This window comes from Sus scrofa, chromosome 15 (assembly GCF_000003025.6).
Source record: "Sus scrofa isolate TJ Tabasco breed Duroc chromosome 15, Sscrofa11.1, whole genome shotgun sequence".
Classification (NCBI taxonomy): Eukaryota; Metazoa; Chordata; class Mammalia; order Artiodactyla; family Suidae; genus Sus; species Sus scrofa.
The window spans coordinates 88,548,705-88,575,779 of NC_010457.5; the positions used below are offsets into that span (position 1 = coordinate 88,548,705).

At 36.9% G+C, this 27,075-nt stretch overlaps 1 protein-coding gene across 3 annotated transcripts; it reads left to right on the forward strand.

Moving 5' to 3' along the window:
• DUSP19 (dual specificity phosphatase 19) lies at positions 546-26,274 on the forward strand. 3 transcript variants are annotated; one of them, XM_021074751.1, is made up of 5 exons: positions 546-971; positions 5,814-5,860; positions 14,356-14,508; positions 20,205-20,397; positions 25,504-26,274. In XM_021074751.1, exons 1-5 carry the CDS (start codon positions 746-748, stop codon positions 25,578-25,580), a joined length of 696 nt encoding a protein of 231 aa, XP_020930410.1. In that variant the 5' UTR covers positions 546-745; the 3' UTR covers positions 25,581-26,274. The 3 variants fall into 3 exon arrangements, with proteins under 3 accessions (XP_020930410.1, XP_020930411.1, XP_003133575.2); XM_021074752.1 differs by having other exon boundaries at positions 547-971; positions 25,508-26,274; XM_003133527.5 differs by lacking the exon at positions 25,504-26,274 and having other exon boundaries at positions 549-971; positions 20,205-20,767.

Sequence of the window (27,075 nt, forward strand, 5' to 3'; positions counted from 1 at the left end):
CAGAAGTCAGAAAATACATGCATTATGTTTTAATCCGCATATAGAAACATAATTAGAAAATTAAAAAGAAGAAAATTACTTCTGCAGATTTTGTTTAAAATGTTACCTCACAAGTCTACACACCAGTTTTTTTTTTTTAATCTAATAAATGTTCCTCTTGGCAGAAACAGCAGAAGGAGAAAGTGCAAAGGACATAGGAAGCGAAAAATAACTTTCAACGCCTGCTGCAGCCCCTCTGGATTATCCTAGAAGCAGATGGGCAGGCAGCTTTGGACTGTGACTCCGCAGCCTCACTAGAGCAGGAGGGACACTCAGGTCGCCACCACAAGTGACACCAATCGAACACATCGAGAAAACCACTGCTTTTAAGGAAGGAGGAAATATCAGCTTTCTCTCCAATTAAGTCTTATTTTACCACTCTGAGTGAATAATAAAGCTAGCTTTAAATAGCTACGATGACAAAACTCTCAGCGAGAATAACGTAATCTTCGGCTGACAGGAAGGAGAAACAGCATCCAATCGGAGCCTGTTTCTCAATGGCCAACCAAATTTCCCCTTACATTGCAGCACTGGGAAAACCTGAGCTGAACCCCTCCGCCGTCCGGCTAGTGGCTACTACTGTTACCTTTAGGGCAGTGTGCCTCTGAGGCAGTATTTGTTACCCTAATACTAGGGGACCAGTAGTTCAGCCCTTCACTGTGCTGGCTGGCTTTGTTTATATCTGTTCCTCGCCGCTGCTCATGTAATGCACTCCCTTAACCAGGAAATTAAAGCATTCTCCCGGAATAATCTCAGGAAGCAATGCACCAGGGTGACAACGCTAACTGGAAAGAAAATTATAGAAACTTGGAAAGATTCCAGAATTCATGTTGTGGAAGAAGTAGAGCCCAGCAGTGGGGGAGGTTGTGGTTTTGTGCAGGATCTTAGCTTGGACCTGCAAGTTGGCGTTATTAAGCCATGGTTGCTCCTAGGTGAGTATATTGATTTCCACTAAGTCATTGAGTTCTTTTAATCATTCTATTTTCTCGCTTTTCTCCCTAACATGTAATAGTCTGTGCTATCAACTAAACAGCCGGAAAACTGAAATGTTTCCTTTTTTGGCTGTGAAACTTCCACTAGCTAGCTAGGAATGTTTCTGCTCCGCTGTATGCAGCAGAAGCATAGATTCTGGTAGCTCAGAGCACCTGGTATTTGAATTTTAGAAAAGCTTTCTTTCTTTCTAACTTCTCTGGGAGATGACACATTGATGTGGTGTTTTCTTAGATAATGAAAGGATATGGCCTTGAAAGATCACAGAGCGCATGTCTCCTGTGGTCACATCTGTTCCGGTGTCTGTTTTTGGAGTGTTAAGGAAAGGGTGGCCTGTTATTTTATAGCTGTGAGTCTGATGGTTTATGGTTTCTTTTATTATGGAAAATAGCGATTCCCCATACAAAGCATAATCCGCAAATAACAAATGAAGCACAGCTATAATACAGACTTGTTATCTTGGCAAGAGTGTGAACATGGTATTCTTTAAAAAATAGTGAATAATATTTTCAAGTAGGTTTGAATTATTTTTCACTTATGAATAGATAAATTAAGACTTGGAAAGATTAATGATATATCAGTATTTATGCAACCAAGCCACTCTTAAGTAAAAAGAATACAACTGAGAATCAGAAATAGCCAGGTATTATGTGAAATGCACACAGCATCCCACTCCTTTTAAAACCTCTGTGAAGTAGGGATCATCAGCTCCATTTTACAGATGGCAGCTGGACTTAAGATTGGTTAAGTACCTTGAACGAGCTCAAGTCTGATAGACTGCTGCTCTCCATCGTTACATAGACTGCCTCAGAGAGTCCAGGCTTTCAGCCCTGCTCTACCTTTAAAGAGATGAGCTAGTGGTGCAAGTCATTTACGCTTTCTGGTGCTCCAAAAAACCATCTGTAAAGCTAAGTAATAGCATCTACCTATCTTATAGGGTTGTCCTGAAGTTGTTGCCAAAGTTTTTTAAAAAATCAATTGCAATATAAATGAGTTATTATTAATTATATTATATGAATTAATACACGCTTTGTCTTTAAATTCACCAGATACAGATCTTCAGTTAGTTTCTGCAGCCCAGTGAAAAATTATATGGATCCTTTAGCTAATCTGGTAGATTCACCCAGAATATGCACACTATTTTTAGGAAAGAAAGTATGTCCATGCACATTTTTCGGTCATTTGCCTTCCATTGTAGTAATAATGCTTTAAAATAATTATGGTAGGATTTTAAATCATTCACCCTTTCATAGTCTTCATGAACTTCGCTTGTTATTTTTTTATCTAGACTTACCCAAAGTGAGCTGATCAAGGTAGTGTTGGAACCTTTCCAGGATCTTGAGAGAGTATTGGGAGGGATTTCTGAAACTAGGCCTTATATGTCTTCTCTCTGGACCAGGAAATGGGATATTTTCATCAGGTACAACCTCTTTTCTTCTGAAAAGTAGATGGACCTTTTTCTTCCCAGTTACAAGTGACTTATTCCCAAGGGACCTTTGGATGATTACATCTAAAGTTCTTTTGCATGAATGATGCAGGGGTTGTTTCTAGGTTGCTTCAAAGAGCTTCCTTCACCTCTTCAGAGCAACACAGCTCCCACCTAGCACTACATGAAATTAACTGTTGTTTTTGGTGGAGAATAAATTCACCCAAGCTTCTGCATTTCAAAAATCTTATATAGGCTCTTGAACTATCTAACAGGTTGATGAAAGATCTTAGTAAGTAATTTTTTGCTCTAGGTTTTGAAAAAGTCACTAGGAATTTTACAGAAAAAGTCACTAGGAATTTTCTTGAATCCAACTTAATTTGTCAAAGTGGAAAGTTCCATTTATCTTGGGTAATTATACTTACTACTTACTATATCCATCCTATAAAGAAGTCCTAAGTGGTCTCATTTTGAGATCATCTCTTCAATTCTAGGTAAAAATCTTGGAATCCTTTATAATGTTGTAGAGGATTTCCAGATCTAGAAGCCTAATCTTTTTAGGAGGCAGATAATACATTAAATTTGTAAAGCTCTTTATTTTGTAAAATTCTTTCACAAATGCTATTATACCTCACCCTTATTGTAATTTATGCTTATATTTCCATCCATTTATGAATGTTCACTCTTACAAATTTTTTCAAATAAAACATTTCTCTGTGAAATGTCATTTATTTCCTTTTTCAGTAATGTAATAATATCTTTTTGGTTTGTTTCAGTAATAATTTTTTTGTGGTTTGTTTTTGTGATTTGTAAATTAAGATATGCTACATCAGGGAGTTTCCTTGTGGTGCAGCAGGTTAAAGATCCTGTATTGTCATTGCAGTGGCTTGGGTTGATGCTCTGGCTCGGATTTGATCCCTGGCCAGGGAAATTCCACATGCCTTGGGTGTAGCAAAAAAAAAAAAAAAAAAAAAAAAAAAGACATACTAAGTCAGAATTTATGCAATATTTGTTATTTTCATAAAAAAAGATCTCTTGGAAAATAGAAACGGGATTCCAGCGATCTTACATAACTTATTTTTGAGATACATATATTATGACTGCAAAACATTTAACTTGTTAGAAGTCCCAACTCCAATAGCATGTAATATACTTTCTAAATCAGTTACCACATCCATAATATTTCCATAGTAATGTTGGGCAAGGTAATTAGTGCTTTGTAAGTATCAATGTAAACTATAACTGTAAATTATTATTATGAAACTTCTTTAGTTGTAGTCCTATTCATCAGTTTCTTTTTTTGTTATTTAAAAAATTATGCGGTTAAGATTGATTTGCTATTCAGATCTATGAAGTTTAACATAAGTATGGGTTCATGTTGCCAATGTTAAAATCATAAAATTCATATTTATTTTAAAATATCAATTAAGATAGTTTATAGAAGGATAACATTCTACTTTTTCAAAACAAAGATCTAAGTAACACATTGTTATAACACTACAGTGTTATAGTTTATCTAAGTAATACATGTTTATTTCCTTTAATGATGTGTTTTTCCAGTAAAAGTTTAACCCGACTACAACACAAAGCAACCATTTAAAATTGGAGAAAAGCTGATGTTTATATCTAGAATTTAGAGAGACTTAGCATGAACTGAATACTACCAAGTATTAGATGAAACGCTCAAGCCAATTACCTGAAGTCCATTTGTGCTAACTAAAATTATTCCCTAGACTATTAACACTTATATAATTTTCTTATTGTTTGAAAAGGCAGAGCATAAAAGTTGCTTTTGATTTCGAGAATACTAAATCTGTATCAATATATTCATATTTTGGAAGTCATTTTCAAAATACAGCAGCCAACTCTGGAATAAAACTGATCTATCCTGTTTGGTGTGTGTGTGCGTGTGTGTGTGTGTGTGTGTGTGTTTAATAGAAATGATGAAGGTATCCAGTTTTGATAAATATAATAATGACAATTTAGGGTAAAAGAGAATTTCATTCATGCATGTTTCGTTTTTTTTTGCAATTTTAAAAATAGGCAGAGTAGGATTATTATTTAAAAGATAACATGCATATGAACCACCAAATTTCAGTTAACTTATTTGAACCTATTTCCCCCTCCTGGAGATGAATAGGACTTCCTACCGAAAACTGAGAAATTATGAAGTATTTCAAATGTGTAAAAAATTATAGACTACACTATAACAGACAATTACATATCCACCATACAGCTTTAACATATGTTAATATTTTGACAGGCTAACTTTTAAGTGGAATAAAGTCGAATGTAGACTCAGTAAGGAACCTGTGAATTTCATATTACCAAGAGAATATTGGCTAACAGCATACTGGCTGGCCTTCTTTCTACCTAAAATCACTTTATAGAAGCTGGCAGATTTCCCAGATAAGTGAGGTGAGAAAAACATGGTTCATAATGGAACCTAATTCAGGAATGTAAAACACTTGAAATATTTAAATAATAAATGCCCTATTTTTTTTCAGTTACGTAACTTACTTTAATAGTTATTCTTCTGTATAAACTTGCTTATTAACTAGAATCATTTTCCAGGTGTGGGAGACCTGGAAATCCAACTTTGACAGGAAGAAACTGGTAAAGGGTACAGCCCTAGTGGTACACGGAACGTGGGTGGAATTTAGAGACCAGCAGCACTTGCTCTAAGTTACTGGGTGTTCCCAGAACAGCTGGCACTAATTTGTTTTGTGGGTGTCTTTTTAAAACTTCCCTTTCAAAAAGAAATAGGTATTTATTGTAAAGGTACAAATGAGCATAAAGAAAATCACCTATAATCCTACTTTTAACGTTTTGTCTGTATACTTCTCGTTCATTGCTAAGCATGTGCATAGGTTTTGTCTTTACAAAAACAGCTGATGATACTTTGAAACCTGCTTTTATCCCCTAATACAGTGAGAATATATTTCCATGTCATAAATATTCTTCTACATTCTTTATTTCTAAGGGCTGTACTATATTTCACTAAATAATTGTACTATCTTTAATATGATCCAACTCCTATTATTGACTTTGGTTGGTTTTTTTTGTGTGTATTTTTTTTAATTACAAAAAATACTGTGATGAACATCCTGATAGCTCATCTTTGCAATATCCAGGACTTTTAGACAAAACTCCTAGAAGTGGGATTTCAGTGTCTAAGAGTATATATAAGATGAATATTTTGTGATGAATATTCCTGAATTAGCTTTCAGAAAGTTAGACTAAGCTTCTCCCAGTGGTATTACTTAAAATAAATGGATAACTAACAGAATTTTTGTAAATATTAGAGAGTCAGGATGATTATTTTTACGTTCAAGGTGGTGTGATTTATTTCTTATAGGGTCGCAAGATGCTGCTCATGATCTGGATACACTGAAAAAGCACAAGGTAAAAAAGAAATACTTCAGGTCTGGCATAGTGTATAGGAAGTTTTTATTATTTATTTATTTTTTATTTTTTGTCTTTTTTTTGCTATTTCTTGGGCGACTCCTGCGGCATATGGAGGTTCCCAGGCTAGGGGTCGAATCGGAGCCCCAGCCATCGGCCTACGCCAGAGCCACAGCAACGCAGGATCCGAGCCGCATCTGCAACCTACACCACAGCTCACGGCAACGCTGGATCCTTAACCCACTGAGCAAGGCCAGGTTCCGAACCCGCAACCTCAAGGTTCCCAGTCGGATTCGTTAACCACTGCGCCACGACGGGAACTCCGTTTTTATTATTTATTTATTTATTTATTTATTTATTTTAGGGCCTCACAGGGGGCATATGAAAGTTCCCAGGCTAGGGGTTGAATTGGAGCTGCAGCTGCTGGCCAATGCCACAGCCACAGCAATGCCAACCAGATTCGAGATCTTTTGGCAACCTACACCACACCTTACAGCAACACTGAATTCTTAACCCATTGGTTCAAACCCACATCTTCATGGATACTTATTGCGTTCATTACCACTGAGCCACAATGGGGGCTCCAGGAAGTATTTTAATTGTTACATTTATTTAGGAAAAAACTGTATTGGTCCATTTCAAAGTAGAATTGGTAAGATTTGGCTATCATTTTAATAAAGTTGCAATATTATTGCACTTAATTCAAATACGTGAATTTGTAATCCATCTTTTCAGTTTTATATTCTCTCAGTCTCCTTTCACATATCTTCATGAACCTGACTTTGGAGGCACATCTTCCTGCCTCTGCTTATATAGTTCCTCTTCTCTTCCTGTCCAATATTTATCTGTGCCTTGTGTCCCAACTCACATACCCCATCTTCCCCATTGCCATCTTCTCCCACCTTCCCCCACTCAACTGATGCCATTTATTACTTCAATATTTACTGAAAAAAATTCACCATGTACTGTTTTGTCAAGCACCAGTTCAGGGTCATGGAATTTCTATGATTTGAGGATTGCAAGAGGTCCTCCTTTTTAAAATTAAAACTTTTTTTTTGCTTTTTATGGCTGCACGTATGGAAGTTCCCAGGCCAGGGGTCGAATTGGAACTGCAGCTGCCGGCCTTCACCACAGCCACAGCAACCCAGGATCTGACTTACACCACAGCTTGTGGCAACTCAGGACCCCAACCCACTAAGCAGGGCAGGGATTGAACCTGCGTCCTCGTGGATACAAGTCAGATTCCTTACCACTGAGCCACTGCAAAAACTCCAAGAGGTCCTTTATTTTCCCTTTTGTTTTCTTTTTCTTTTTTTAAATCATTTTGGCTCCCCCATACCATGTGGAGTTCCTGGTCCAGGGATCAGTTCCAAGCTGGGGGCTGATAGATAAAAAGAAAATGGAAAGATCAAGGATTTGATGGTTCTGGTGAGGTGCAGGAGGCATACCTGAGAAAGCTGGAAAGATGACAGTGGAATGCCTGATTTAATGGTATCAGGGCTGGAGCAGTTCTGGGCTTTGGTCTTTTAAGAGTGTGGCTGAAGGGGATGGTGATAAAGGTCATTGGCAATGAGGTAGTCAGGGGCCTCTTAAACCCAAGTAGAAATTGATGTCACTTAGGATAATGGTAGCAACTGGAGAAGGAGTCAGAAAACTGAGGATCAAGTGCCCAAGGAATGACCTTGTGTAAACCTTGAAGAGCAAAGATTTTTACTGGAATGTGGAAAAGAAGTGATTTGAAAGAGACAGGGAGTAGCCAAGAGAATGCAACCCTGCTTCTCAACCATGACGTAAATTGGATACTAGGTCTCTTCCTAGATATAGAAGAGGGAGACATGAACAAGCAATAACATCTTTGCTCTTAAAATATACTTTCAGATGAGAATAAATTCTCTGAAAAAATTAAAACAAGGCAATGAGAAAAGTAGCAGGGGGCAGGCCTCTCTGAGGGAATAGTATTTCAACTGAGACCCTATGGCAGAGTCAGCCATGCTGATATCAGGGAAAGTGCACTTCAGGCTGAGAGAATAGCAAATGCAGAGGCTCTTGGGGAGACAAGTTCAGTAAAGTGTTCCTCCCTTCAGGTCCCACCACACTATGTTCTTTTCCAATAGCTCCTAACACCTCTGCTTTGTATTATTACTGTCAGTAAACACACTCCCCTTTCTCTATCATTCAGCAAACTTCTAGAGGATTAGAGACCCTGTCCTACTTATCTTTCATCCTACAGCTCTTAGAAAAAATTTTGATTGAATCGTGATTGATAATTTTATGTGATAAACATTTGCAGTTAATTTCTCCAAGGAAATAACTGTTCACCAATTCATTAACTAATTTGATATGTTTACTTCACAGTGTACTTATTTGTGTTTAAACTGGACTCTCCTTGTTTTGCTATAATAATAACTGCCTGACAGTAAGAGATAATGGTGGAATTGCATAAGGATATGAGCATGTCTGTATTTCCTAATAGGAACCCTCTTAGATCAATATTTCAACATAAGTAGAACCAATTTTAGAGTCTTGCTTACATGAATAAAGTAATGTTTCTCAGAGGAAAACTGAAAGTTAGAAAAACTAATGAATTTTTTCATTGGCGTGTTTTATTTATATTTTTATTAATTATTTTTAAATTTATTTATTTAATTTTTTTTTGTCTTTTTGCTTTTTCTAGGGCCACACCCATGACATATGGAGGTTCCCAGGCTAGGGGTCAAATCGGAGCTAGAGCCGACAGCCTGCACCACAGCCACAGCAATGCAGGATTTGAGCCACATCTGCAATCTACACCACAGCTCATGGCAACGAAAGATCCTTAACCCATTGAGCAAGGCCAGGGATCAAATCCACAACCACATGGTTCCTAGTCGGATCCGTTAACCACTGAGCCACGGTGGGAACTCCCATTGGCATGTTTTATAATCTAGTTCCTCTTATGAAAAACTGGTTCAAATTCAGTTTCATCCTGGTGATGTGAACCAAGCCGCTGTTTAAAAGATCATTCTCTGTACATATGACCCTGATAGATGCCTTGAAGAAGCAGAAGTAAGCTGGGGAGCTGAATAGAGGGTTTCTAGAAAAATTTAAGGATGCTACAAGACAAAATTATTGATTTAAATACATGGCAAAGGAGTTCCCTTCATGGCACAGTGGAAACAAATCCAACTAGGAACCATGAGGTTGCAGGTTCGATCCCTGGCCTCACTCAGTGGGTTAAGGATCTGACATTGCCGTGAACTGTAGTGTAGGTCGCAGACACAGCTCCAGTTCTGCTTTGCTGTGGCTATGGTGTAGGCCAGCAGCTGTAGGTCCGATTGGACTCCAACCTGGAAACCTCCATATGCCATGGGTGCAGCCCTATAAAGCAAAAAAAAAAAAAAAAAAAAATACATGGCACATTTCAAAGGGCTATCTTAGAATTTAAGTGCAATAACTAATAGAAATTATCTTATGGAGGATCAGTTCAGAAATTTCTAAAAGAATTTCATTTTAATGTTTAAATACAGTATTAATGGTTGCTTTATTAGTAAGGTACTCATTGAGTGCTTAGTATAAGCACAACTAAGCACAAAAGAGAATAGAAAACTAAGTGTAACATAAAATGTTCCAAGTTATTTACTGCAGCATTGTTTATAATAACAAATTATTGAAACCAACCCACATTTCCTTCAGTAGGGAATTGGTTAAATGAATATTATACCCACATAACAGAATACTCTATAGTTTTCAAAAAAGAAACATAAACAAGAGTTTCTAAATACTTTTTTTTCAGGATAAAAATGAGAACTTTTATTTTTTATTTTTTTATTACTCAATGAATTTTATTGCATTCATAGTTGTACAGCAGTTATCACAACCCAATTTTATGGCCTTTCTATCCCAAACCGTCAGTGCATCCCCGCACCACTCAACCTGTCTCATTTGGAAACCACAAAGTCTGTGAGTCAGTATCTGTTCTGCAAAGAAAGTCATTGTGTCCTTTTTTTAGATTCCATATGTAAGTGATAGCATTTGATCTTGGTGTCTCATTGTCTAACTGACTTCACTTAGCATGATAATTTCTAGGTCCATCCATGTTGCCGCAAATACCATTATTTCTTTCCTTTTAATGGCTAAGTAATATTCTATTGTGTATATGTACCTCATCTTCTTTTATCCACTCCTCTGTCAATAGGCATTTAGGTTGTTTCCATGTCTTGGCTGTTGTATATAGTGCTGCAATGAACATTGGAGTACATTTGTCTTTTTGAGTCATGGTTTTCTCTGGATAGATGCCCAGGAGTGGGATTGCTGGACCAAATGGTGATTCTATTTTAGTTTTCTGAGGAATCTCCATACTGCTTTCCACAGTGGTTGCACCAATTTACGATCCCACCCACAGTGTGCTAGTGTTCCTTTTTCTCCATACCCTTTCCAGCACTTATTGTTTGTAGACATTTTGACGATGGCCATTCTGGCTGGTGTAAGGTGGTACCTCAGAGAGGTTTTGATTTGCATTTCTCTAGTAATTAGTGAGTTGAACATCTTTTCATGTGTTTTTTGGCCATCTGTATGTCTTTGGAGAATTGTCAGTTTAGATCTTTGCCCATTTTTTTGATGGGATAAGTGTCTCTAAATACTGAAATGAAAAGATCTCCAGGACATTTTTAAATGGGGGAAAAAACCTAAAAGTGTTGCCTTTGTGTAAGAAAAGGAGTACACAAAATATTTGCAAAAAGATGTTGTAAAAGAATATATGAGAGGAGTTCCCATCGTGGCGCAGTGGTTAACAAATCCGACTAGGAACCATGAGGTTGTGGGTTCGGTCCCTGGCCTTGCTCAGTGGGTTGACGATCTGGCGTTACCGTGAGCTGTGGTGTAGGTTGCAGATGCGGCTCGGATCCTGCATTGCTGTGGCTCTGGCGTAGGCTGGTGGCTGCAGCTCTGATTCGACCCCTAGCCTGGGAACCTCCATATGCTGCGGGAGCAGCCCAAGAAATAGCAAAAAGACCAAAAAAAAAAAAAAAAAAAAAAAAAAAGAATATATGAGAAACCAAAAATGGTGGTTACCCTATTGGCATAAGAAACTGGAGAGGAGAGGGACAGGGTCAGAGGAAGACTTTTTAACATTTCTTTTAAAATAATGTTTTGATTTTTGGACCAGTTCAAAAAATAATTTTTTGATAATGCCTACATATGAGGATTAAGTGAGATGATATATATGCTTGGAACATACTAAGTACAAAATAAAGGGGATATTCTTATTATCCCTTTTATAAAGGGCATCCCAAGGTCAATCATTGTTAGATCCTCTCTAACTGCATTTTGGAAAGTATGATTTATTCCTAGACAGGTTTTAGGCTGAGTCCCCATCACCACCACCACCACGACCTGTGACCTGTGGCTCAGTACAGTTCTTTTCAATCAGGACCATTCAATTGATACACATATAAATTGCATTTCCAAACAGCTAAACTACATAGATACTAGGTAGTTTAATAATCTACAATATCTGTAAAGCACCTTTACCTTTCAACAGGCTTTCCCAAGATTCTTATTTCTGTAATTCTGTGATGTATAGGGAAACAATATAGATATAGGTATATTCTATAAGTGGTTGGACCTAATTTTTGGTCATTAGGGAATGTGGAGTGTATAGTTTTTTTTTTTTTTTCTTCAGGGCCGCACTCATGGGATATGGAAGTTCCTAGGCTAGGGGTCGAATTGGAGCTACACCTGCAGGCCTGCGCTACAGCCCCCGTAATGCAGGATCCAAGCTGTGTCTGAGAACCACACCACAGCTCAGCTCATGGCAATGCCAGATCCCCTGACCCATTGAGTGAGGTCAGGGATTGAGCCTGCATCCTCATGAATATTAGTTGGGTTTGTTACCGCTGAGCCACAATGGGAACTCCTAGAGTATAGTTCTAGAGACAAGGTAAACACATGAATATTATAAAACATTGGAATATTATGTTATTAAGGGCATAATCATATCATCGTGGTCAGAAGTACTTAGTGAGAGAGTAATGTAACGTAGTCAGGTAGGACTTCACTGGGAAAAGCAGAGGACATTGCAGACTATCTTCTAAAAAGCTTCTCCCATCTCCTTTCTAGTTAAGATTGTCTCATGAGTAGATTTGAGTTTTTCTTCTGTTGTCTTCTTTCCATAAGGCATTTAGGTTAGTAAATGGCCTATGGCCCTCTCTGCATAAGGCCTAGTTCTCTGAGTGTCTTAATCAATACTCTTTTGCTTATGAGCCACAGAAACCTGAACAAGGAAAAAGAATGTGTATGATGTCTTAGGCCTGCATCAAGGGAAAAGAATGGCCATGTCAGGGAATAGAAGGCCATCTAGGACTTATGGCCTCTCTCTGCACATCTGCTTTGCTCTTCCCATTTGGGAGCAGGCATCTTTTAGCTTTTCTGAGCATTTAATAGAAAATGACTTTTTTTTTTTTTTTTTGGTCTATTTAGGGCCGCACCGTTGGTAGGGTTCAAATCTGAGCTGCAGCTGCCAGCCTCTGCCACAGCCACAGCAACATGGGATCCAGGCTGCATCCAAGACCTATGCCACACCTTGCAGCAACATGGAATCCTTAACACACTGAGCAAGTCAGGGATAGAACCCATATCTTTATGGATGCTCGTTGGGTTGATAACCTGCTGAGCCACAATGGGAACTCCAGAAAATGACTTTCTTAAAGCTCTCAAGTTTGTGGATCATTCTACTGTCTAACAAACCTATTTTTAAAAATTTCTTGAGTTAATCTGATCAGCTAGGCTTAAGTCAGGTGTCCACCTGAATCCAATTAGCTGTGTTGAAGGAAGGAATGGGACACTTCTAGAGCCATACCTGTGATGGTAATGGGGGCAAAAGAGGCAAGACTGAGCAAATACTCTAAAATACATATGAAATACAAGAAAGTACTAAGATCAAGCAAAACCTAAGACCCATCCTAAGAGAGAATACACACAGTGAGAAGCATGTCCTGATAAGAAATAGGGACTCAGGTTTCTGATCCTTTTAGCCTTTCGATTCTCTTAGCGGACTTGCCACATGGCTCCTTGCCTGTGCTTGGTGGACCCTAAGAAAGGGGCTGGAATGAAAAGATGGAGGAGGAGGTTGCTTATGTGTAGCATTTAAAAGGAAACCTTTCATGACCATCCTAATTTCATCCATTCTAATTCATCAGAATTTCTGGGTTTGAGATCCTATGACTTTTAAAAAAGGCTTAGGCTTACTAGGTGGTTCTAATGTGCAGGCACACTTGAGAACCATTGTACTTAGAATATGAAAGGAAAATAGGGAAATAATTATGTAAAGGGAGGTTGTGTGCTGCTGATGCATTTCCCTAACTTAAGTTGTATGTTTTTGTTTGAGCCTGTGGCATATGGAAGTTTCTGGGCCAGGGATCCAATTTGCACCATAGCAGTTACCCAAGCTGCTGCAGTGACAACACTGGATCCTTAACCCACTGTGACATAGGACAGCTTTATTTATTTATTTATTTAGTTTTTTTTTGTTTTTTTTAGGGCCGCACCTGTGGCATATAGAGGTTCCCAGGCTAGAGGTCAATAGGAACTCTAGTCACCGGCCCTATACCACAGCCACAGCAACCCAGGATCCGAGCCACATCTGCGACCTATACCACAGCTCATGGCAATGTCGGATCCTTAGCCCACTGAGCGAGGCCAGGGATCAAACCTGTGTCCTCATGGATCCAAGTTGCATTTGTTAACCGCTGAGCCACGACGGGAACTCCCGACACAGGACAACTTTAAAATACACATATTTTTTTCTTTTTTTTTTGATAGTGCATAAGTTCCCTTCCCGGGCCAGGGATCACACCTGTGCCACAGCTGTAACCCAAGCCACAGCATTGACATCATGGGATCCTTAACCCACTGATCCACAAGGGCACTCCTTAATTTTTTACAGGAACATTCATTGATTTATTCAAAAATATTTTAAGTACTTTCTATGCTGAGAACACTGCTCACTCCCTGTGCTTAGTTATTAATAGTGAGTAAGCAAAACATAGTCCCTACCCTCATGGAGTTTCTAGCAGTAAAGGAGACAGTCTCTAAGTCTTAAGGGCTAAATAGGGCAAGTAGAGAGTGCCCAGGAGTATAGAGAAATAGCACTTTTGATAAGGGATGAGGTAGTCAGAAAAGGCTTCCTAAAGAAAATGTTATTCAAGTGAGTCATGCTTAAATTGTTTATTCTTTTTTGGGGGGGTGGGGCACCTACGCCACAGCCACAGCAACGTGGGATCCGAGCCGCATCTGTGACCTACACCACAGCTCATGGCAATGCCGGATCCTTAACCCACTGAGCAAGGCCAGGGATGGAACCCACAAACTCATGGTTCCTAGTCTGATTCGTCAACCACCAAGCCAAGACAGGAACTCCAAATTGTTTATTCTTGTTACAGATCTCGACATCTCAATCCTTGTTTAATTAACCTAATTCATGAAAAATTTTTAAAAATCATCTCTTTTTTCTCTTTAAGGTGACTCATATTCTCAATGTTGCATATGGAGTTGAAAATGCTTTCCTCAATGACTTTATATATAAGAGTATTTCTATACTGGATCTGCCTGAAACCAATATCCTATCTTATTTTCCAGAATGTTTTAAATTTATTGAACAAGCAAAAATGAAGGTAAGTTTTATTTTGATCCACTGTTCTTCACAAGCAGAAATTTAAAGATATGGGTCCATTATCCAGTCTTTATTTTCTCTGTAGCAAATACACAGATAACCTTTATGAAATTTCCCCTTCAACAATATTTCATTAATTCCTACAATTATTTAGTTCTACAATTTCTCTTTTTTTCAATGAGATATTTATTTTAAGCTTTAATTTCTCATCTTCCTATACATTCCTAAGAAATGATAAGGTTAAAAATTTTTCATTTACTGAATTTTCCTGTGTATATATGTATTTAGATTTCCTTTGATGGTTTATAACCACCTGCCCTCTGACCAGTTTGCAAGGTAATCAGGTGGACTATGGGACAGAGGCTACTCTAGTCCTACTAGTGTATTTACAAAGATTAATATGCATTCATATTTGTGGCCAAGGTAGGCATTGTGAATCTACATTTTTTTTTTTTTTTGTCTTTTGTCTTTTGTTGTTGTTGTTGTTGCTATTTCTTGGGCCGCTCCTGCGGCATATGGAGGTTCCCAGGCTAGGGGTTGAATCGGAGCTGTAGCCACCGGCCTACGCCAGAGGCACAGCAACGCAGGATCTGAGCCGCGTCTGCAACCTACACCACAGCTCACGGCAACGCCGGATCGTTAACCCACTGAGCAAGGGCAGGGACCGAACCCGCAACCTCATGGTTCCTAGTCGGATTCGTTAACCACTGCGCCACGATGGGAACTCCTGAATCTACATTTTTAACAATAGAATTATAGGGCACTCTAAGGGCTAAATACGTATTGCTTTACTGAGACTGTATGAAAATGCTGATCTGAAGCTGTCCCCTGGTTCTCTGACTTTAGAAGACCAGCACATAATACAATACATAAGTCTTGGTACTGGATCCAAGTCAATACTTTCTGACAGGCAGAGCTTCTAGGTTGGCTGTTAACAATAACTATACCTGGAAATCACATCATTTTTAGTCTGTAAATAATTCTTACAAAACTTATGTGAGAGAATAGATGGAAACATAGAAGCACTTACAGAGAAAAGTTAACCATCCTGGAGCACTCAACAAATAATGACAGTTAATATTAGAATCCAGTTTAATTAAATTCTAATGATCTCTCTTCTACCTTATCTCTTCCCCTTTCTCCCTCCCTCTCTCTTCCTTTCTTTCATTTAATAATATTTATTGAGTGTCTTATGTACCCAGAACTGTTCTAGACACCTTCCTCTAGATTACCAGGAAAATATAAAAGTATTCAATCTTACTTAATAGCAGATACTTGGATGAAAGAAAAGGAAGATGCTTTCTAATTCAAAGCCTAATATTGGCCAGTCTGTTCTCTTGTGAAAAGTTTTTATAGACTCTAGATTGTCACATTTCAGCGTGCCAGCTAATAGTGTTAAAAATAAAAGTGATAATGCTTCTGTGTTAGTTGCTTTTCCAAGGAGATGTAGAATATGTCTAGCCATCTATAAAGGAAAAATATAGGCAGCATCCATATTCATATTAGAAGATAATGTACATGCTGCAAGTAAAAAGTGAAAGGTGTAATCATTAATTAAAATGGCCCTTAGGAGCAGTTCCTCAGAACTGTCTGAGAAGCTGTCTCCTGAAGTATAGTCCTCAGTAAGGTCCCCAAATAAAAACTTAACTTGCCTAAAAAAGAAAAGAAAAAAGCTCTTAGCTGGTGTTTCCTGAAAAACAGAACCTGAGGCAAGGATTAAGAGTTGATTCTTCATCTGAGAGAAGGAATCCCTCCACAGTGAGAGTGAGAAGAAAGGGAAGTGATTTAGGAAAGAAGGAGAAGTAAAGTGAGATAATGTGTTTACTTGCTGAGCACAACTTCATAATGAGCTGACAGCAAAATATCTGGGTGCTCAGCAGGGTGGTACCTAAGATATCCCCAGGCAGGGAGTTCAAATAAACTGTACCTCAATAAAGATATTGGGAGGGAGGGCAGAGAGAAAATGTATCTGCCTGACTGTTAGCTCCTATTTCCTATTGGTCAAAATTTACCCACAGAGAGGTAACTAGCCCCCACAGTTCCAGGCACTCTGCTCCTCAGCAGCCACTTTGAAGCTAAACCCGATGCCTGTGCTGTGACTTGCCATCCAAGCTCAGAAGCAGCAAGAGAATTCAGAACCCAGGGTGTAACTGTCTATTCACAGCCTGCCATGAGGAAAAGCCAGGCGTTCTTAGGCAAGCAAAACTCAGTGGGCCTCAGGGAGGCGGTCAGCCAAAGGGCTGGGAGCTGAGTAGAGCAAGCTGAATGCCCATGAGGCGACTACACCAAGAGAATCTGAGGAGTTACATAAAATGTTTCTGCTAAAAGCTATATTAGAATTCTGAAATGTGTTCTAATTTATCAAACCTTATGTTCTATACTGGAATTTTAGCCTCAGCCAATATTTCCTTACTCTCAAAACTCTTTATTGTTTTGATTAATACGTTTAATTTTAGCAATAAAATTCTTGAATTTTCTTCATTGATTTTTTTCTAGAACAGTCTCATCATGATTTTGCCTATTGTATATGTAAATATTAAATAATTATTCAATGAATTAAGTGTTTCAAAACTACCTTTTTAGGCCCTAGTTTGTTTTTATCTTTTTACATGTAGCTGTCAAATGGAATGCCTTCCATTTTCCTCTGTCATTCCTCATTTCCCTCTGTACTTATAAAACCCTCTTTATTTGGTTTCTGTGTCCTTCCTCTGTCTCTGCCTAGGGCATTACTTGTCAGGTTTATGCTCAAAGGGACAGATATACACATGTGAGGGAAGTAGTAAGGTAACCTCAAAAGTTCTTCTAGGAACATTTTCTTGGCCCCCTTTTTTATGTGCAAAAGGTTTTATTTGTTAGTATGAAAATGTGTATTTGGTATTCCATGTTTACTTATTTATAAGATGTGATTTTAAAAATGTGATATAATTTATAACATTGTAGAAACATTGGAAAATATAGAAAAGTAAAAATTAAGACCATCCATTTCCACTATATAGATATAACCACTGTTAGCATTTTAATATATTTTTTATGTGTCAGAAGGCTCATTTTAAAAAATATCTGAACTTGGCTCAGTTAATCTGTCAAAAAATCTGAAGTACTTATTCTGAAAAGATGCTAGGGATGTATTTTTGTTGCACTCAAGGAGTATGCAGGCTAATTGAAAGGTTATTCATAACAACATGAGAACAAAGCAAGCTATGTAAAATAGAAATACTATTAAATAATTTCTACCTGCCCATAGAAAAATGCTGATTTTATTTTATTTTTTAAGTATTTGGCCACATCCGGGCATGTGGAAGTTCTAGGGTCAGAACCTGTGCCTTTGTAGAGACAACGCCATGTGGTTATACTGTACGCCACATGGAAAATCCAAATGATTTGATTTTTTTTTTAAGGGAATGTTTTTTCAGAAATGTAGAATAAAATTGATTTATTTGCTTGGCAAACATTTATGGAATACCTACTATGTGTCAACAATTGCACTAAGTACAGCAGGTGTACAAAGATGGCTAAGGTATTCCTCCTGTCCTCATCTCCCTCAGAGAGAGGCAGGCTTCTTAGAACAGAAGCTAAAATTAGCTGGACCAAGGAGAGAGCAGAGACCTTTCAAGTGGAGGAAACAGCAAACGCAAAAGAAAAACTTGCTTCATAAATTATTTAATTGTCACTACTTTGAGTTCTGGAAAGGGGATATGAAGCTAATAGTTTCTTTGGAAAACTTTTAAGGACAGTATGATACCTAAGGAATAATAGCAGGTAAATAGGTAAATTCAAAGGCTATAGAAGCCAACAAAAAATAGCTATTACATGAAGAATGTAAGAGGGAATTAAATACTAATATTATTAAACATCAGCTAAAACTGGATGCACAGTGTGTAAGACTGAAAATAAAGCTAGTTTCATTTTCAAAAGCATTATGCGTGGATGATAAAATAGAGATAACTAATAGGCAATCAGGAAACATTAAAAATGACACTGAAGGGTGTTTTATTAAGCTTATGATTACAAGTTTCTTTGGAATATTTAATTTGTTTTGAGTTAAAGGAAGTTCATTAATAGTTTTTATTGGCAATAGGATTTTAAAGTATCTTAAATCTTATATAAAAAAAGGGCTATTACAGAGTTCATTTGTGGCACAGGGTGTTAAAGATCAGGTGTCACTGCAGCAGCTCAAGTTGTTGCTGTGGCGTGGATTCAATCCTGGGCCCATGAAGTTCCACATGGCCCGAGTGTGGCAAAAAAAAAAAGGCTATTATGCAAAATAAGTAAAGTTCTATATCCTTATGGTGAATATTTGTGTTTTGCTTTTCTTGTAAAGAGACAGTTATTATCTGGAAATGACACAAAAATATATGAATACATATAGACAATTCAAAGTGTGTTTTGTTATGAGAATTTTCAAAATATTAACTAATTTTCTTGTGAATCATCTGTCTTTCTTGAAATGAGATGCACTTGCAAATTTGTTACAATAGATTTAGGAAAGGAATTTTTGCAACAAATTTATGACTCAGAAAACTGTCTTATAAAAGTAAAATAATGCGAGTTCCTACTGTGCACACTGGGTTAAGAATCCTGCTGCAGCAGCTAGGGTCACTGGGGAGGTGTGGATTCTACCCCTAGCCCGGTACAGTAGGTTAAAGGATCTGGCCTTGCTGCAGCTGTGGTGTAGGTTGCAGCTACAGATTAGATTTATTCCCTGGCCTAGGAACTTCCATATATGGTGGGTATAGCCATTAAAAAGGAAAAAAAAAAGTAAAATTATGCAATAAGCCATAAATGTATTATTAATGTGTGCTTTGGGCAGAGAGTTTTCACTTGTAAGTTGTTTTACCCTTCCCCTGTTCCCATCTTTCTTCTGTTGTAAGAAGAGAAGAATCAGGAAATGAAGTAACTGAAATGTCTACTTCTATAGGACTCACTGTTTACTATATTTCATTTAGATCATTAACTTTTTAAAGGCCCAAGATAAACCAACCATATCAATGTTGATCCATCAGATCTATCGCATTCATTATTAATGAAATATTACCCCATCTGCATTGGTCTTGCACTGTGTTTCTTTTTACTTATAAAGTATCATTTGCAAGCTACCTGAAACGTTTTTCATTTATCAACCTCATGCAGGTGTCTAATTACCTTTTCCATGTCACATTGTCATGAGCTATTTGTATCATCATTTTACTATGTCTTAAGTTTAGCTATGTTTTAAGTCACTTCCTTCCAGAATAAAATATATCTTTTTATTATTTTACACTGAGATTTCTAAGCCAGTGACACTAGTTTCTTTATGGGACTACTATACCTACAATGTTCGCAGCTTCTGTTTAGTTTATGATTATGGTTTTATTTATATTTCCACATATATTTCCTGTGACATATGGTTTTTCTCTTCTTTATAGATATGTGACTAGTAAGTTACTAGACTTTTATGTGTATGTCATCAAAGCTTTTATATGTCATCAAAGCATTTTAGTCCTGGAAGGTAGGAAGAGAAGGTGTTGGTTAATTGCTCGATTTTTCCATTCATTCCCTACAATGAATTGTATTTTGATGATGAATAAACTGAATCAAATAAATTGATGAAATGAATATCTTCATTTTATAATTTAAGTAGTATAAGAATGTATGATTGATTTAGTAATCTTTCTTAAATGAATAATGATAATGATTTTTTGTTTGATTTTATTATAGGGTGGAGTGGTTCTTGTTCATTGTAATGCAGGAGTTTCCAGGGCTGCTGCAATTATAATAGGCTTCCTAATGAATTCTGAAGAAATCTCATTTACCAGTGCTTTTTCTTTGGTGAAAAATGCAAGGCCTTCCATATGTCCAAATGCTGGTTTTGTGGAGCAGCTTTGTACATATCAAGGAGGCAAAGAAAGCAGTAAGTGTGACAAAATACAGAAATTAGAAGAAACAACCGCTCCTGAGTTGTGTTCTAGCAGATGATGGACAACTGTCATTTCTGAGTTAGTCTCTATAGTTACCTTTCCCCCTTTTTGGAGAGTAAACTAACATAAGCCTCTTTTTCTCTTGCTTTTTTCAAGTGGAAATAGAGGTCATTTGATTGTCCTGAGCTAGAGTATAAATAAAATTTTCAATTATATCATGTTTTCATTAGTATTGTATCATGTGATTAAATGCTTCTTTGATTTACTAAGGGAAAAAAACAATGTTATTACCAATAATTGATTTTTGTGGAAATAAGAGTTTTAAATTTAAAATCTATATTAAAGCATGGAAAGATTAAACTAGTTGATTAAAACTTTTGGTATTTTTCTATTCTACCAACTGTTTCCATGAAGAAAAAATCTGGAAGTGCTACTTGACTTACTATTTCAGAGGGAGGTAAATTACTTTATAAAGGATTTAAGATTAAAAAACAATACCTTAGTATGAGATCTCTAGTTCCAACTATAATAGATAAAATAAAAATCATTAAATAAAAAATAAAGCAATACCTTAAACCTCCCAAAAGAGGTAACCCAAATCTGAAGTTTTACACAATACTTATGTACTGGTTACAATACTCATAAAATGTTTATGTACCTGTATGAAAATGTACCAACTTTTCATTTTGATTTTTTAATTTTATTCCCTATGTTTATTTTGAAAGATTTTATATAGCTGTTCTCTTTTACATTATTGTGAGCTGATGGTTCTGTAATTAGGTGATCTAGTCTCTTACATGGTATGCTTTTTATCCTGGGTTCCTAGCATTCTGTTTTTGTGTCCCGTGTCATAATTTTCTGATCTGCTTGGATCTGTGGGAAAGTGTTTTACACTGAAAAATCATTTTTAAAATGTGGTTTGATTAATGGTCTCTTTTCTAGCTTGGTATTCTACCAGGGAGCATATTTTTAAGAAAGACAATTTATGGTTTTGTAAGATATTTTAAATACTTTTTTAGAAAGCCTAAAATCATTATAATTTTATTTCTAGCCAGAGGCTTTGAATAGTTTCTTTTTTTTTCTTAAGTCTCTATATTGGCAAGGCTGAACTCCGTACATTATGAATTTGCTTAAAGATATTCTTTGAATTATTCAGAGTAAAATATACTTAAAATTAATTATAGTGATTAAGATAGAATTTATTTGATAGCTTTCAAATAGGCTTTCATGACTTGGAAAATATCATTGCCCTCTAGATTTTATTAAGAAAGTCCTGAGCTCTTCTTAAATACACGTTACACACATCTGTACATTTGAGAAAGCTGGGCTTTCTTATGCTGTCAGAAGCAAAAAGTAGAAATGATAAATGCAAATTATGTTTCAAGATTGCTTATAGCCTGACAAGATGCCATCTTATGCAAAGCTGTGAACTTTGCTTCTGTTAAGAAGCAGCATAAATGTATTCAACCTACAATGAGCTATTTGAAGCCTAACAAGGCAGATAACATCCTCTTAAATGTGAGATTTGTATATAATATTGTCTTTATGGTCAACATTGCTGAGGGTTTGCTGGGTAAACCTTTTCTATTCACATGAAAACGTTTAAATGCATTTTCTTTTGCTATTTCTACTTAGTTTTCAGCCATTATATGCTGTGAACATGAAGCCTTAAATAGTACTTATTCCTTATGGATAGTGTAGTATTTTTCATCAGTGGTTTTTATGCTTAGTTGTTGCCTATAGTGGTCTGGTTATGGTGCAAACACACATCTTCTGCATCAGCTGTAGAAGTGCTTTGAACATCAATTTTGATTTCTCTTAAATAGTAGTAGTTTGCTATATCTAAAGTCAAAAAAGGTAATTCAGTATTTTCAACTAGGAGTACTATGTAAGGCAATGATGGGTCATATATATAGCTTGTTTATTGGGCTTTCCATGGATATGTCACTCTGTCATACCTAGTTATTCATAAAAAGGAACTTTATCATTGTGATTCTCTGTCTCATGTATTATAAATTTAAAAACCATGGATACCAAATATAGATCTGTTTTGAGGGAATGGAAAAAATATTTCAAGGAGTTTTTGCCTCTATTTTAAAATAGATTTCCCTACCATTTTTTAAGAATAAGAAGAAATGGAAATATCATTTGTTTTTAAACATTGAAAAGAAATATAGACCCCTACTAGCCTGTGGCATGAGGAAGTTCCCTGGGCCAGGCTAGAATTGGAACTCCAGCATTGACAATGATGGATCCTCAACTGCTAGGCCATCAGGGAACTCCAAAATAAATTATTTCATATGGTTTACAAAGCTAGTGTAATTTTTAAACATGCCTAATTTTTCCTTATCTGGTAGCCTAGTAATTCTGTCAGCGAAGTCTTTCTTTATCTGCCATTTCATAAACAAAAACTGTCTCTGGTGTATCCCTATTATAAGTGCCCTCAACAAAAAGTTCCCTACATTTTCCCCAAAATTGGCATACATCTTGTTATGTATAATTTATAGCATTCTCCCTTTCTCCTTTAAAAAAATCTTGTCTCGGGAGTTCCCTTCGTGGCTCAGTGGTTAATGAACCCAACTAGGATCTATGAGGACTTAGATTTGATCCCTGGCCTCGCTCAGTGGGTTAAGGATCCTGCATTGCCATGAGCTGTGGTATAGGTAGCAGATGTGGCTCAAATCCTGCATTGCTGTGGCTGTGGTGTAGGCCAGCAGCTGTAGCTCCAATTCGACCCTTAGCCTGGGAACTTCCATATGCCACGGACGCAGCCCTAAAAGCAAAAAAAAAAAAAAAAACAAAAAACAAAAAAACACCGAAAACCAAAAAAATTTTTTTTGTGTGTAATTATTGCCTTTCTTCAGTTTTATGACACTTTCACAGCATGTTTTAATATTTTGCTTTGGAGATAACATTAGCTGTTTTTCTCAGTTTTTTTTTTTTGTTTTTTTTTTTGTTTTTTTGTCTTTTTGCCATTTCTTGGGCCGCTCCCGCGGCATATGGAGGTTCCCAGGCTGGGGTCAAATTGGAGCTGTAGCCGCCGGCCTACACCAGGGCCACAGCAACGCGGGATCCAAGCCGTGTCTGCAACCCACACCACAACTCAGGGCAATGCTGGATCCTTTAACCCACTGAGCAAGGTCAGGGATCGAACCCTCAACCTCATGGTTCCTAGTCAGATTCGTTAACCACTACGCCACAATGGGAACTCCATTCTCAGTATTTCTTCAACACATAAAAAGAACTTTTTTTCCCCACATTCAGGCCCTCCCCTGCAGACTCTGTTTGCTGATGCTACACACACACACACAATTTTTTTTTTTTTTTTGGTCTTTTTGCCATTTTTTGGGCCTCTCCCATGGCATATGGAGGTTCCCAGGCTAGGGGTCGAATTGGAGCTGTAGCCACCGGCCTACGCCAGAGCCACAGCAACGCGGGATCCAAGCCGTGTCTGCAACCTACACCACAGTTCACGGCCACGCCGGATTGTTAACCCACTGAGCAAGGGCGGGGGTCGAATCCGCAACCTCATGGTTCTTAGTTGGATTCATTAACCACTGTGCCATGACGGGAGCTCCCAAAATATATTTTTTGATCATTTACTATATGTCAGACACTGTCCTAGGTGCTGGGGATACACTGATAAGCAAAACAGACAAAAATCCCTTCCCCTATGTAGCTTGCAGTCAAAGTAATACTACTGTATAATAACCAGACACATTTACATCGATCTCTCAGCCTTCTGATGGTAAGATTATTCTCCTCTTTTAAAATATGTGAACCATAGAGCTCTTATCTTAGGAGAGGTGGAACAATGACCAAGAGTCCTCACTTGCAAGGGCAGGATTTTCTAAGGATCTCCCAACACAACCACTCCTGGTTCTACTAAAGTAAATAGCAGCCGTAAGAAGGAACACAAAATTCCTCCTCACCAGTATCTATCTACAGTGATAACATTAATTAACAATAAACACAAGAGTTCCCATTGTGGCTCAGTACATTAAGGACCTGACATAGTCTCCATCAGCATGTGGATTCAATCCCTGGCCTTATGCAGTGGATTAAGGATTGGGTGTTGCTGTGGTCTGCGGCATAAGTTGCACATGTGGCTTTGATCTGGCATTGCCATGGCTGTGGTATAGGCCTGCAGCTGCAGCTCCGATTTGACCCCTAGTCAAGGAACTTCCATATGCTAAAGGTGTGACTGTAATTTAAAAAGCCAAAGTTTAAAGAAAGTAATTTCCCAGTAATTACTAAAAAAAATTTGTCTATAGATACCAATTGTATACACTTTCTGTTATAGAAAAGAGCCTTAAAAATTGTAGTTTAAAAACTTCCTTCCCCAATGTCCAGCCTTTTTAAGAAATTTTATTTATTTTTTATTTATTTAAAAAAATTTTTTTTGGCCACATGTCTGCTGCATATGGAAGTTCCCTGTGTGATTGAACCTGTGTCAGAGATTGAACCTGTGTCAGAGTAGTGACCTGGTTCACTGCAGTAACAGTGCTGGCTCCTTAACCTGCACCACCAGGGAACTCCCAAAAGGCTTTTTATTCTTTAAAAATATTAATCAAGTTGATATTTAAGGAAACAAGAATTGATGTTCTTTTCTGTTCTGTCAAGGTATGGAGACCTTGGATGACTGCATCTGTGTGGTTAAACTATTTGTTAAATGTCCTCATGTGAAACTTGAAAGAATTAGCAATTGAATGTTTATAAACTTTTTATGTTTCTTGATTGAAAGATGATGCAGTTATTATTACAATATGATTAAGTTACATTTATTGAAGAAGTTACAGTGATAGCACCTAGCTTAGTAATAGGCACCCAATTAAAACAAATTGAAGTAGATTTCCAAATGATGAATAGCCTAGGAATTAAGTTTTCTCACTATATAGTCCATATCCTCAGAATAGGTTAAGCATTTATTTGGATCTCAACAAAACTTTTTTCTTCAGTAAGTACTAATATATTCTGCAATTCTCACTAATTCTAGACAAAGGAAACATTCATTAAAACTTAAGAAGCAAATTTCCTTTTTAGTAGAATTAAAATTGGGAAGTCATTAGAATTCAATCCTGTGATCTCTTCTCATTCAGCAAGGTTGGACAGCTGTGGACCTTATTCACAAATAATACAACAATCTGACCAAAAGCCACAGTGTATGGCTCTTTGACACTGCAAATTATTGGTTCAGTTGAGAAGCAGCTACACCCGGATCGGTCAATGATTGGTCTCGCCATTGAAATACTTTGGTCAGAGGAACCTGGAGCAAATGGGAAGTCAGTCATTTTCTTGTATTATATGTTAATGATATCATCTCTCCTAATTAAGGCTCTATAATTGTATGAAAATGTGTTTTATAAAACTATAAACTGCTATACTAATAGTATTATTTTGTTTTTCTGAATTGGTCAGAAAAATCTCTTAGTCATTCTGGACATTCTTCAGAAGCTTCTCTATTTTTATAAAATATATGTTGTCAGCACAGGATATGTTAGTCTTTCCATACAATGCAGAGTGTACCAGCCTTTTCTGGTTTGGTATCACAGCATATACTAGTGCTTTCTAGGTCACAGCATGGAGTCTATCTGTCTTCCCCCAGTCTATAGCATGGAATATACCAATCCTCCTCCAGGCTTTAGGAGAACCCTTGAATTATCTTTACTTTAAATAATAAAATGTCAAATAATATAATTCATTAGTTAATGAACATGCAAATATTCCAAATAACAAAATTTTTTGTTACTGGCATTAGAATTTTATTTTCTCTTGTAATTTACAGAACCTCCTATAATGCAACCCAATGTAAAGCTAGAACTAATACTACTCTTCATAAATTCTCTCAATAAATATTGTGCTTCTTAGGACTCTTGGATTATGCTTAGTACCACATATATACCATTTGAATTGTTCTCAAGTAGGATAAAATGAAAGAAATATACACCAAGACACATCATAATTAATCATAATTAATCTTCTGAAAACTAAAGACAAAGAAAAATCTTTGAAAGCAGACAGAGAAAACCTTCATTATAAAAGAAAAGCAAATTTGAAATCATTAAGGCCAGAAGGAAGTGGCATCATATTTTGCAAAAGCTGAAAGGAAAGAACTTTCAACCCCAAATCCTGTGCCAGTGAAAGTATCTTCCAGGAATTAAGAGAAAACCAAAGCATTCTCAGATGAAAAAAACTAACAGTCTGTGGTCAGCTGACCTATCCTAAAAGACTGGCTTAAAAGGAATTCTCTAAACAGAAACAAAATGATCTCAGGAAAAAGAACATGATAAAAATATGAGTTGAAAACAATAAGCTTTTCTTCTCCTCTTGAGCTTCTACTTATGTTTCATGGTTGAAACCAAATTATATCAAAATCTGATATGCTTCTAATATATGTAGAGAAATTATTTGGATAATTACAGTATAAATGGGTGAGGGTTATATTAGCTACTTTTGCTTGATAAAATGGTGAATTATACTGATTGATTTTCAAATGCTGAGGCAAGGCATAAAACTTCCTATACTTCATTTGATATGGTACATTATGACAAACTTTAACACCCATCTAACATACTCCCAGAAAAATAAGAAAAAAAACTTTTTCAACTTGATAAAGGACAGCTATAAAAAACCCTATTATAGCTGGGTTAAGTTATATAATGATAGCTGAA